The 13,054-nt window shown below is 38.3% G+C and overlaps 1 protein-coding gene across 1 annotated transcript; it reads right to left on the bottom strand.

Annotated features, from left to right (window-relative positions):
* Positions 1–928: 928 nt before the first annotated feature.
* On the bottom strand, positions 929–10,035 carry polk (polymerase (DNA directed) kappa). The gene is made up of 14 exons (XM_051677100.1): positions 9,503–10,035; positions 9,248–9,367; positions 8,592–8,744; positions 8,377–8,508; positions 7,500–7,644; positions 7,071–7,268; positions 6,789–6,913; positions 6,536–6,702; positions 6,386–6,418; positions 6,090–6,186; positions 5,601–5,772; positions 1,888–3,009; positions 1,682–1,733; positions 929–1,570 (listed from the first exon to the last, which is right to left on the bottom strand). The coding sequence occupies exons 1-14, from the start codon at positions 9,635–9,637 to the stop codon at positions 1,468–1,470; spliced, it is 2,754 nt and encodes a 917-aa protein (XP_051533060.1). The 5' UTR covers positions 9,638–10,035; the 3' UTR covers positions 929–1,467.
* Positions 10,036–13,054: the final 3,019 nt, after the last annotated feature.

Raw genomic sequence — 13,054 nt, 5'->3', positions numbered from 1 at the left:
CAATAATAGGGATAAAACTCACACTGAAATCATATGCACGTTCTATTACAGGAAGGAAAGTCATTTCACACAAATAAAGAAAACCTGAACAATTCTTATTCAATTTCAGTCATTTAAGACACACAGCACCATTACCCAAGATTAAGAGGATATTTTAATTTATGACAATAAATAATGAGGTGTACATTTTGACACATTTCATAAAAATGGGAATGTATACAATTATGATACTTCTTTACAAATCTATACAGGGTCTATAAAGTGCTTTTCATACTTATGTCACTATGTTCTATTTATGTCCACACTTATGACCCTATAAATCTTAAAAATCTTTTGTATCTATGCATAGAATAAAATGATATATTAATATAGCATTAACATGTACTGTATGTTCTACATACTTAGAAAGAAGTGCAAAAGTAAAAACAAATATGATGCACAATAATATGATGCATATAAATGTGTTGCCCACACATACACCGATCAGCCACAACATTAAAACCACTTGCCTAATATTGTGTAGGTTGATGTGTTGACCTCTCTCATCAACAAGGCATTTCCATCCGCAGAACTGCCGCTCACTGGATGTTTTTTGTTTCTGGCACCATTCTGAGTAAATTCTAGAGACTGTTGTGTGTGAAAATCCCAGGTGATCAGTAGTTACAGAAATACTCAAACCAGCCCATCTGGCACCAACAATCATCCATGAGATTATCTAATCAGCCAATCGTGTGGCAGCAGTGCAGTGCATAAAATCATGCAGATACGGGTCAGGAGCTTCCGTTAATGTTCACATCAACCATCAGAATGGGGAAAAAAATGTGATCTCAGTGATTTTGACCGTGGCATGATTGTTGGTGCCAGACGGGCTGGTTTGAGTATTTCTGTAAATGCTGATCTCCTGGGATTTTCATACACAACAGTCTCTAGAATTTACTCCGAATGGTGCCAAAACAAAAAACATCCAGTTAGCGGCAATTCTGCAGATGGAAACGACTTGTTGATGAGAGACGTCAACAGAGAATGGCCAGACTGGTTCAAACTGTCAAAGTCTACGGTAACTCAGATAACTGCACTGTACAATTGTGGTGAGAAGAATATCATCTCAGAATGTTATTCTGAGATACAGGTTGGCGCTGTTTTGGTGGTATGAAGGGGACCTACACAATATTAGGCAGGTGGTTTTAATGTTGTGGCTGATCGGAGTATTTCTATAAACACAAAATGTACTACCCAATAAGTTCTTGTTTGTGATTGTGCCAGAGTATAGCACTAGCCCAACACCAACTCTTATTAATGAGTCATACTATTTATTATTTTCTTTACCTCTTTATATTTTTAGACTTTGGTTTGCATGTTCAGTCAACATCATTATTGTCTCTTCTTCATAAATTTAAGCATGTGAACTTTCTTGATATAATGATATTCTCTGTCTGTAGTTTGTAACAGTTTAGGGGACAAACAGAATTAGTAATTCTGTCTGGTGTTGCCTTTGAAAAACTTGTCGATTGTGTGTTTTGTGCTCAACACCTTTGTCTTCTTAGATGGAGGAAGGGGAGATAATCCTTGTCTGTGGTTAAAATGGTCAACACACACATAAAATCATGAGACAGAAAAATAAATATGTATTCAAACAATATTCTTACACGATTGTATAATATCCTCTTATATAATTAAATACCTTTTGCTTTTTTCTCTCACTTTAGAAACTCTTCCCTGGTCCTCAAATTGGCCTGCAAAAGACAAAACAACATGACTAAGTGTATATAATCATTTCCCTCCAGCTCCTTGCTTGTCTTATCTTGTACTTTTTAAGGTAGAGTGTCATCATTGTTATCCAATGCGATTTTTTTGCATTATTCGAACATCTTTTTTCATTACACTGACCTCTTACGCTCATGGTGGCTGGTGCATCTAAAGGTTGAAATCCTGTAAAATCCAGCAGCACTTCCTGGTTGAGACACATATCTACATGCCGGTTGAAGAGAGTGAGGTCATCGGTGCTCTGCGGTTGACTGCACACAGGACACATCAATGAAGGGCCTTTCAAGTCAGATGACAACACTCTGACAGCCTCAGGATCATGTGTTACTTGGGAGGCTTTAGAGCTAGGTTCACATAGAGGCATCCCCTTATTAGGAACAACTGAGCACTTTTCTTTAAAATTTGTCCTGCGGCTAAAAAACGGCATCTTGAAATCAGAGCTTTCATCATTTTCCTCCACTGGCACCGCGATGCTAGTGGACGGCTTCTCTCCATTATCATTAGGGGATATGTCTTGGCTCTTTGAACTTGATACAGGCATTTCGCAGTTGAGCTCTTCCTGTTTGCCCTGCTCACATGCTTCACTGCATTTATTCAGAACTGTATCCATATCTGTGGCTTGATTTTCCATTGCACTGCCCTTGAGGCACTCATCAATGTGCTTGTTGAAAGCTATGAGGTTTACAGCCTTCATCTCCTTGTTGCACACAGGACAGGTGAGACACTGAAGCACCTGTGTTGTGATATTAAAAGATGGCTTTGATGTTGCATGCTTGTTTATATGTCCTGTTGCGTCTTTCCCCGAGTTTGTATTTGACAAACCTGTTTGAGTTGTTGATGTTGTGTCTGATTGCGTGTATGTTATTGATAGATTTGTCTGTGTAGTAGCAGATGTGTCAGCAGTATTGTTTGTTGTGTCTGTACCAGAGGTGATGGCATTTTCAAACATTTGTTTCTGCTGCTGTTGAAGTCTTTTGGACTCTGCTCTTTGAAAGAAAGATTGCTGCTGAGGTCCTTTGGATTTGGGTATTTGCTCAGACACAGAAGGTACATTTATCTCAGTAGACTGTGGCTTTGGAAAACCACCACCAGATTTGGCATCATTGTCTACTTCTGCTTTGAGCACAAATCTAGGACACTGCGTGGAGATGCTTGGATCAGATCCACCTTTCTGCAAGAAACTCATTATGCTCTTCTGAAGAGGCTTTTTATCTTCAACGCTAATAAAGCTGGACACTCGAACGCCTGTTGATAAACACACACAAACTCTTCATTACAGCATGAAAACAATCTGAGAATTTACGAAATGAACGTATATACAGTGCATCCGGAAAGTATTCACTGCGCTTCATTTTTTCCACATTTTGTTATGTTACAGCCTTTTTCCAATATGGATTAAATTCATTATTTTCCTCAAAATTCTACAAACAATACCCCATAATGACAACGTGAAAGAAGTTTGTTTGAAATCTTTGCAAATTTATTAAAATGAAAAAAATGAAAAAACAACCTTTGCCATGACACTCAAAATTGAGCTCAGGTGCATCGTGTTTCCACTGATCATCCTTGAGATGTTTCTACAGCTTGATTGGAGTCCACCTGTGGTAAATTCAGTTGATTGGACATTATTTGGAAAGGCACACACCTGTCTATATAAGGTCCCACAGTTAACAGTGCATGTCAGAGCACAAACCAAGCCATGAAGTCCAAGCAATTGTCTGTAGACCTCCGAGACAGGATTGTATCGAGGCACAGATCTGGAGAAGGGTACAGAAAAATTTCTGCAGCATTGAAGGTCCCAATGAGCACAGTGGCCTCCATCATCTGTAAATGGAAGAAGTTTGGAACCACCAGGACTCTTCCTAGAGCTGGCCGCCTGGCCAAACTGAGCGATCGGGGAAGAAGGGCCTTAGTCAGGGAGGTGACCAAGAACCCGATGGTCACTCTAACAGAGCTCCAGCGTTTCTCTGTGGAGAGAGGAGAACCTTCCAGAAGAACAAGCATCTCTGCAGCACTCCACCAATCAGGCCTGTATGGTAGAGTGGCCAGATGGAAGCCACTCCTCAGTAAAAGGCACATGAAAACCTGCCTGGAGTTTGCCAAAAGGCATCTGAAGGACTCTCGGACCATGAGAAACAAAGATTGAACTCTTTGGCCTGAATGGCAAGCGTCATGTCTGGAGGAAACCAGGCACCACTCATCACCTGGCCAATACCATCCCTACAGTGAAGCATGGTGGTGGCAGCATCATGCTGTGGGGATGTTTTTCAGCATCAGGAACTGGGAGACTAGTCAGGATCGAGGGAAAGATGAATGCAGCAATGTACAGAGACATCCTTGATGAAAACCTGCTCCAGAGCGCTCCGGACCTCAGACTGGGGCGAAGGTTCATCTTCCAACAGGACAACGACCCTAAGCACACAGCCAAGATAACAAAGGCGTGGCTACGGGACAACTCTGTGAATGTCCTTGAGTGGCCCAGCCAGAGCCCAGACTTGAACCTGACTGAACATCTCTGGAGAGATCTGAAAATGGCTGTGCACCGACGCTCCCCATCCAACCTGATGGAGCTTGAGAAGTCCTGCAAAGAAGAATGGGAGAAACTGCCCAAAAATAGGTGTGCCAAGCTTGTAGCATCATACTCAAAAAGACTTGAGGCTGTAATTGGTGCCAAAGGTGCTTCAACAAAGTATTGAGCAAAGGCTGTGAATACATATGTACATGTGTTTTTTTTTTTTTTTCTTTTTTTTTTTATAAATTTGCAAAGATTTCAAACTTGTTTCACGTTGTCATTATGGAGTATTGTAGAATTGAGGAAAATAATGAATTTAATCCATTTTGGAATGAGGCTGTAACATAACAAAATGTGGAAAAAGTGAAGTGCTGTGAATACTTTCCGGATGCACTGTATAAATGTACAAATTAACCAGATTTTATCCTCCAAGTTGCTATCCAATTCTTTGTGCATTATGCCAAATGCTTCAATAATAAATAGTTTAAAGGAATAGCTCACCTAAAACTGTTAATTCTCTCAACATTTACTCATCCTCATGCCATCCCAAATTCAAAGGAAGCTGTTTTTGTCCATACAATGTAAGTCAATGGGGTCCAAAACATTTATGCACCAAAAAAGGGGCAAAAAGCTAAAGAGAAGTAATCCATACATACATTTTGACATCCGGTCCAATTGGAACACCATGCAGGCTTAAGGAGGAAAATGCTCAATTCTGGTTTCACGTTGAATTTTAATTTTCTAGTGTAAATCAATGTTTTGGTGACCAAAAAATTCAAACTCAACCATTTTAAAATCGCACCTGCTTTTTCAAAACTGCTCAGCTGGCCATGAAAAACGCAAACCTTGCAACACTGTGTCTGGTTTGTGTACAGTGCTCTGTGCATGCATCAAGCGGAAGAAAGTGTGTGACCGAACTTCCCTCATAAACATGTCAAGATTAATATAAAAAAATTTTTATCTGTTTCTCACCCAAAGTGATAGTACTTCTTCAGAAGACATGGATTAAACCACTGGAGTCATATAGATTAATTTTTTGATGATTTTATGTCATTTTTGGAGCTTGGACCCAATGAACAAACATTGAATTAACAAAAACAGCTCATACATTCTTCAAAATATCTTAATTTGTGTTCCACAGAAGAAAGAAAGTCATACTAGTGCGAGACGGCATAAGGGTGAGAAAATGACAGAATGATTCCTTTAACAGAAACAAATCAATTCATCAACTCAAATCCTAGGACTTGTGTTAGGATAAATATACAATTAATAAAACCAACAAGTAGACAAAAACATCAGTAATCATATAAGGTGTAATGTTTACCCATGAGTCTCAGCTTTAGTGGCTGAGGGCTGACACAGTCAATCTCAACTTTGAGAAGGTCCTTTGCAGCAGCAAATATCTCCTCCTCAGAGCAGACAGCATACTGCAAAGTAAACGCTCTGGTCTTCACCTCAAAGTTTACATTCTTCAACTTCAAAGTAACAGTTTTGCCCTATAGTACAAACACAAATATATTATTATATATTACATTACATTACATATATTATTGTTATGCAAATAATTTAGTACTGTATTAATTATATTTTTATGTTATGAGTGTACTTCCAAATCTTTCCACATGTGATAATATGCATGTGTTTAACTTGTATTCAGCAAAAAAAAAAAAAAAAAACATTTACATAAGCTACACAAATAAATAATAAAAATGCATCTACAAAACATATATCAATGGACTACTTATACATTGTACACACAAAGTGCAACTGTCACTTTTACAGGAGTTACTGTGGCGGGGTTAAACATCAGCACCTTGAGGCCCTCCTTCTGTAAGTCCTGCGCTAGATCATGACAGAGTTCCCTGCATAAAGAATACTGCTCCTCTGCATCACTCATCTGACAAAACGTCCTGAAAGAAAGGGGGAGTGTAGATGTTACAAATGGAATGAGGCCAGGAGGAAGATGTGGTATGAAAAAGAGAAACAGAATGTTGATTTAATGTTCCTGAAACGTCTGAATCTGCTGCATGTGCTAAAGACACAGAGGCAAAGTATATATATATATATATATTTTTATTTTATTTTTTTTTAAATAAAAAATTTGATTACCTCTCAGTGCTCATGCTTTTCCTTTCCGAGTCCCTGAGACAAAAGACCAGAACCCCCCATAAAACAAAATGTAATGCAAGTCGGTTAAAATTAAGATAAAAATTGCTGGACACGGTAACATATGCATACACATGCATTAACACTGCACACCTCTCAATGTATGTGGAGCCCAAACCCAGAGATATGTGAAGAAAATGATGCCAAGAAGTTTCTGAAAAAAGCAGGGATAATAGCGCCATCTGCTGGCCAAGTTGAGAGCAGCTGACGATACCTAAAGCAGCCAGCATCTTCTCAGTTACCTTTCCAACACCAGATACCTGCAGTAAATTACAGTTAATATTAGGCCACTTTAATAAGAAACTTTGCACACATGTGGAAAAATGGAGAAAAGTGTTAGGTAGACCTTTCTGACAGGAAGATCTTTTATAAAATCCATCACAACTTGTCTCTCAGGAGGAATTCTGTACTGGCCATTGGGCTTGTTCTTATCACTGCATACTTTTGCTAACATCATGTTTGGGGCAATGCCTAAAAAAAGAGATCAAACAAGTAAAAAACTAAAAAAACAAGTTTTCGGGAAAACAGTCATTATATTAAGCCACACTAGTGGCTCAGAAATTACACACCTCACCATTAAGTTTGCAAGGGTAAAAAAGGAAACATTAAGCAATATCCACTCCCTCACCTGCACTGGCCGTTAAAGTTGTTTTCTGCTCAATACGAAAGCGCATCTCCCTCACAGCCTCCTCGGCACTCGTTCCAAACACTTCTGCTTTCCCATCAGTCCCAGACAGAGAGGGGGAGGAGCTGGGACTGTCCTCAAACAGCACAGGGGACAGTCCATCTCTCTCTGACTCAACCGCAGACCTGTCTGCATCATTCTCTTTTCATCAGAAAAAAAGAACATAAATTATGCTCACATAAGAAAACATAATAAAGACAGACTTTTATTGCCAAAGCTTTTATCAGGTAAAAACTCTCTGGGCTCTCTTTTTAAGTGCTCTGGACAGTAGACACACACACACACACACACACACACACACTGCACACTCTAATGATATCAAAAGCATGACTGGCCATTTCTCAAAAACACAATCACTGCTCAGTAATACACCTTTCTTAGCATCACATATGCAATGTGTTCTCATGGACTCAGGCCAGAGCTTCCGCTGATTTAGGTGCTCAGTGATGTCCAGATAAGCCTCATCAAGACTAATAGGCATAAAATGAGGATCGTAGACTGAAAATATCTCCCGTACCTTTAAGAGAGACCAAAGCATTAGGCAACAGCAATAACTCTGTCTGCTACTGTTTTGATAATGTTTGATAGTTTCAGACTAAGAGTAAAGGGATAGTTCACCCAAAAATGAAAAATTTCTCATCATTTACCTCATGCCATCCCAGATGTGTATGGCTTTCTTTCTCCTGCTGAACACAAACTAAGTTTTTTAGAAGAATATCTCAGCTCTGTAGGTTCATACAAAGCAAGTGAACAGTGGCCAGAACTTTGAAGGTCCAAAAAGCACATAAAAGTAATCCATAAGAATCCAGTGGTTAAATCAATGTTTTCAGAAGCAAAATGATAGGTGTGGATTACTATCAATCTCCACTTTCTTCTTCTTTTGTTTCTGGCAATTCATATTCTTTGTGCATATCGCCACCTACCGGGCAGAGGGGAGAATATATAGCAAAAATGACTAATATTAATCTGTTTCTCACACACACCTATCAAATTGCTTCTGATGATATAGATCCTACCACTGGAGTCATATGGGTTACTTTTATGCTGCCTTTATGTGCTTTTTGGACATTCAAAGTTCTGGCCATTCACTTGCATTAAATGGACAAACAGAGCCGAGATATTTTTCTAAAAATTTTCATTTGTCTTCAGCAGAAGTAAGAAAGTCATACACATCTGGGATGGCATGAGGGTGAGTAAATGAGAGAATTTTATTTTTAGGGTGAACTGTTCCTTCAAGATTCAAACTTACCTGAGCACTCACAGCTCTGTATTTGTCAAAGTTGGTGGGCACGATGACAAGGTTTGGGCAGAGCTTTTTAGCAATAAAGCCAGGCATGGCAGCACGGACACCAAATCTCCTAGCGTGGTAATTAGAGGTTGACTGAAAATTATAAAGATTGTCATAAGTGTCATTACACTGTAGATATGAGAAGGTGTTCTGTGAGGTTCCACATTGAATCTCACCAGCATACTCATGGATCCCACTGCCATAGGTTTGTCCTTCAGCTCTGGGCAGTCTCTCATTTCCACAGCAGCATAGAACGCATCCATGTCTACATGAACTATCACACTGCCCAGGTCTCGACCCCTCTCCAGGTGAGATGCCAGCTTGTCCACCTGTTGTATGAAAACTTTTTTAAATAATGATCCCACTGAACCAGCTGATGAAAAATTCCTAAACTAATATACTTAATGGTATAGTATTTCACAGAAACATGTCCGGTTCATATTTCACCCCAAAGTCAAAAAGATTTGTATTTCTTTTCATTGTGTAATGTTTTTTTTTTTTTTTTACAATAAAGGATATTCCCCACCCCCAATTCTCATTACCATAAAGCGACCTGGATGTTTTACTTTTGAGATTGTAATTTTCTTTATTCTCAATTATAATTGTATAAAAGAATAAGGAAAGTCATCCTTTTGGGATTATTATTTTATTATTATTATTATTATTAAAAGCAGTGCAACAAAAAACTACCATGATGCATATATATTATGCACAAGATTATACTTTATATAATGTAAATAAAATATTTTTTTCACATTACAGTATTGAAAACTCAGGGGAATATGTGTGTCTCTGGTGAATACAATCATGACATTAAAAATCAGTTGATTACCTCTGCTTGAGCTTGCTTCATCTGTTCTTTAGTGATTTTTGCTTTTTGCTCCATCATCCTTTTAATACGTTGATTCACCTGTCGCTCCTTTTTTAGTTCATTCTCATAAAATTTAGATCCCTGTAATTCAAAAGACCACATCTAGAAGTAAAATAAAGATACTACAAGCTTTGGTAAACTTGTAAAAAAAAATAAAAAAAAAATAAATTACAATAATTGATCTTTGCATAAATAAAGCAATTGAATAAATAAAACCTTGGAGGCCTCCAGAATGATCTTGTTGATCTTGTCTCTGTCCAGCCCTTCCATACCAGCCTTGTTGTCATTGAGAGCCATCCTGGAGAGAAGACCTTCTCCAAAACCACTGCTCCCAGCATCCTGACGGTCCATCTGTCTGCTTTATCAACCTGTTCCACCTTTAACGAGTAATCTTCTTTGACAAACTAACCACTACGGATGCTGACAAACTAGAATTTACGCACAGTAAGCGAGTGTCATGTCTAACGAGGATCACATCTGGTAGCAGTGGGATTTCAGAAAGATCTACAACTGACCATTTTTTCTGTGGTGTTTAGTTCGATGACTATTAATGGATAAACAGATACCACATACATCTTATAGCATATGAGAGTATTAATTTAGTTACTCGCCTATCTCAAGGACGTATATAACCAAAAACGCATTCACAACACAATTTTAGGAGTTACGAGGTAAACAGAAACAAAAATAAACAGTAGTCAGTTGTCGTCGCCTCCATTTTTGAATGTCTTCTTCTATGAGAGTAACAAACCTGTATGAAAGTCTTTATCGCCACCTACAGCATCGGAGCCTGTATCGAATAGCGTCAAACTCCACTAACAACAAAACTACTAAAGATTTACCCATACCCTGGTTATGAAATCACAACACAAGTCAAGGAACAACGTCTTTTATGCTCCTTAACATTTGATGTTTGCGATAATTAAATGAAAGTCTGGCATCTGAAACATGCTTTAAAGCTCAATTTTCAAATAAAAAATAGTTGTTAAAAGTGTCATTTTATAAAACCATGAACTAATGTATATGTGCATGGTGTATAAGTATAGTAGTCATATGAAAAAACAAAACAAAACAAAAAAAAAACTGGTATTATTGTCATCTAGTTATTCATGGAAAAATGCTACCATTATCCCTGGTCTTTGTAGTCTAATGAATTTAGTGAAGAATGGGTATATTTTTTTAATCATTCCGAGAAAACTGTGCCTTTGTGTCACTCATTAACATATGTCTGAAGACAACGACTTTAACAATGAATATATCTGATGCCAACTTTTACAATGTGTAATTATATGCAATTTTATTAACACATCAGCAAAAATCCAGTAACTTTATTTTATTTTAAAGAGGTTTTTTTTTTATTATTCTTTATGAGGATGTCTTCTGGCCTGTCTCCCATCCTGTGATTCCTACTTCTCCTGTCAATAAATATGCACATTTTCAATGAAAAAAAAAAAAAAAAGCATGGATGGATAAGCTTTTTTAGAAAAATATCTCAGCTCTGTTGGTCCATTTAATGCAAGTGAATGGTGACCAGAACTTTGAAGTTCCAAAAAGCACATAAAGGCAGCATAAAATTAATTTGAGAGAATGAGAGAATTATATTTTGGAGTGAACTATCCCTTTAAAGTTTTTTTTTGTTTGTTTGTTTTTAAGTTTTATTTTTTAAAATGGAAAATGCACCTTTTGCATTTTACATTGGTATTTTATTTTTATTTTTTTACATTTCATACCTCCTGATTCGTCACTATTATTATAAGTAACATTTATTTAAGGATTGTAAATGGATTGCTGTATAAATACCTAATTTCAGAAGGCGTATGATGTCCGTTGACATTATCTATACAGTGCATCCGGAAAGTATTCACTGCGCTTCACTTTTTCCACATTTTGTTATGTTACAGCCTTATTCCAAAATGGATTAAATTCATTATTTTCCTCAAAATTCTACAAACAATACCCCATAATGACAACGTGAAAGAAGTTTTTTTGAAATCTTTGCAAATTTATTAAAAATAAGAAATGAAAAAAATCACATGTACATAAGTATTCACAACCTTTTCCATGACACTCAAAATTGAGCTCAGGTGCATCCTGTTTCCACTGATCATCCTTGAGATGTTTCTACAACTTGATTGGAGTCCACCAATCAAGGTAAATTCAGTTGATTGGACATGATTTGGAAAGGCACACACCTGTCTATATAAGGTCCCACAGTTAACAGTGCATGTCAGAGCACAAACCAAGCCATGAAGTCCAAGGAATTGTCTATAGACCTCCGAGACAGGATTGTATCGAGGCTCAGATCTGGGGAAGGGTACAGAAAAATTTCTGCAGCATTGAAGGTCCCAATGAGCACAGTGGCCTCCATCATCCGTAAATGGAAGAAGTTTGGAACCACCAGGACTCTTCCTAGAGCTGGCCGCCTGGCCAAACTGAGCGATCAGGGGAGAAGGGCCTTAGTCAGGGAGGTGACCAAGAACCCGATGGTCACTCTGTCAGAGCTCCAGCATTTCTCTGTGGAGAGAGGAGAACCTTCCAGAAGAACAACCATCTCTGCAGCACTCCACCAATCAGGCCTGTATGGTAGAGTGGCCAGACGGAAGCCACTCCTCAGTAAAAGGCACATGACAGCCCGCCTGGAGTTTGCCAAAAGGCACCTGAAGGACTCTCAGACCATGAGAAACAAAGATTGCTCTTTGGCCTGAATGGCAAGCGTCATGTCTGGAGGAAACCAGGCACTGCTCATCACCTGGCCAATACTATCCCAACAGTGAAGCATGGTGGTGGCAGCATCATGCTGTGGGGATGTTTTTCAGCATCAGGAACTGGGAGACTAGTCAGGATCGAGGGAAAGATGAATGCAGCAATGTACAGAGACATCCTTGATGAAAACCTGCTCCAGAGCACTCTGGACCTCAGACTGGGGTGACGGTTCATCTTCCAACAGGACAACGACCCTAAGCACAAAGCCAAGATAACAAAGGAGTGGCTCCGGGACAACTCTGTGAATGTCCTTGAGTGGCCCAGCCAGAGCCCAGACTTGAACCCGATTGAACATCTCTGGAGAGATCTGAAAATGGCTGTGCACCGACGCTGCCCATCCAACCTGATGGAGCTTGAGAGGTCCTGTAAAGAAGAATGGGAGAAACTGCCCAAAAATAGGTGTGCCAAGCTTGTAGCATCATACTCAAAAAGACTTGAGGCTGTAATTGGTGCCAAAGGTGCTTCAACAAAGTATTGAGCAAAGGCTGTGAATACTTATGTACATGTGATTTTTATTTATTTATTTATTATAAATTTGCAAAGATTTCAAACAAACTTCTTTCACGTTGTCATTATGGAGTATTGTTTGTAGAATTGAGGAAAATAATGAATTTAATCCATTTTGGAATAAGGCTGTAACATAACAAAATGTGGAAAAAGTGAAGCGCTGTGAATACTTTCCGGATGCACTGTAGTTATTAACCATCCAATGAGATTTATAAATCGTCCATTGAGAATAATTAACTTATAACTATAAAATTTCCTGTCTTGACACTCTAATAAATCTGAAAATGTAATTACAAATACATTTTTCTATAAACATCATCAAAAGCTACAATAGACCTTCGTCACACTCCAGGTTTTGGAATGCAGAAGTAAATGTTTGCAGGGTAAATTTCGACAGCAGTTTTTGCTCCAAGAGCAAAAGAAAAAGTACATTATTGCATTTGAATGACTTTCTAGAAGAAAAAAAAAAATAAAAAATAGAGAGCGGTGGATTAAGAC

Source organism: Myxocyprinus asiaticus, chromosome 3 (genome assembly GCF_019703515.2).
Source record: "Myxocyprinus asiaticus isolate MX2 ecotype Aquarium Trade chromosome 3, UBuf_Myxa_2, whole genome shotgun sequence".
NCBI lineage: Eukaryota > Metazoa > Chordata > Actinopteri > Cypriniformes > Catostomidae > Myxocyprinus > Myxocyprinus asiaticus.
The sequence above is the reverse complement of the archived record's forward strand: the minus strand, read 5'-3'. Positions and strand labels throughout refer to the sequence as shown.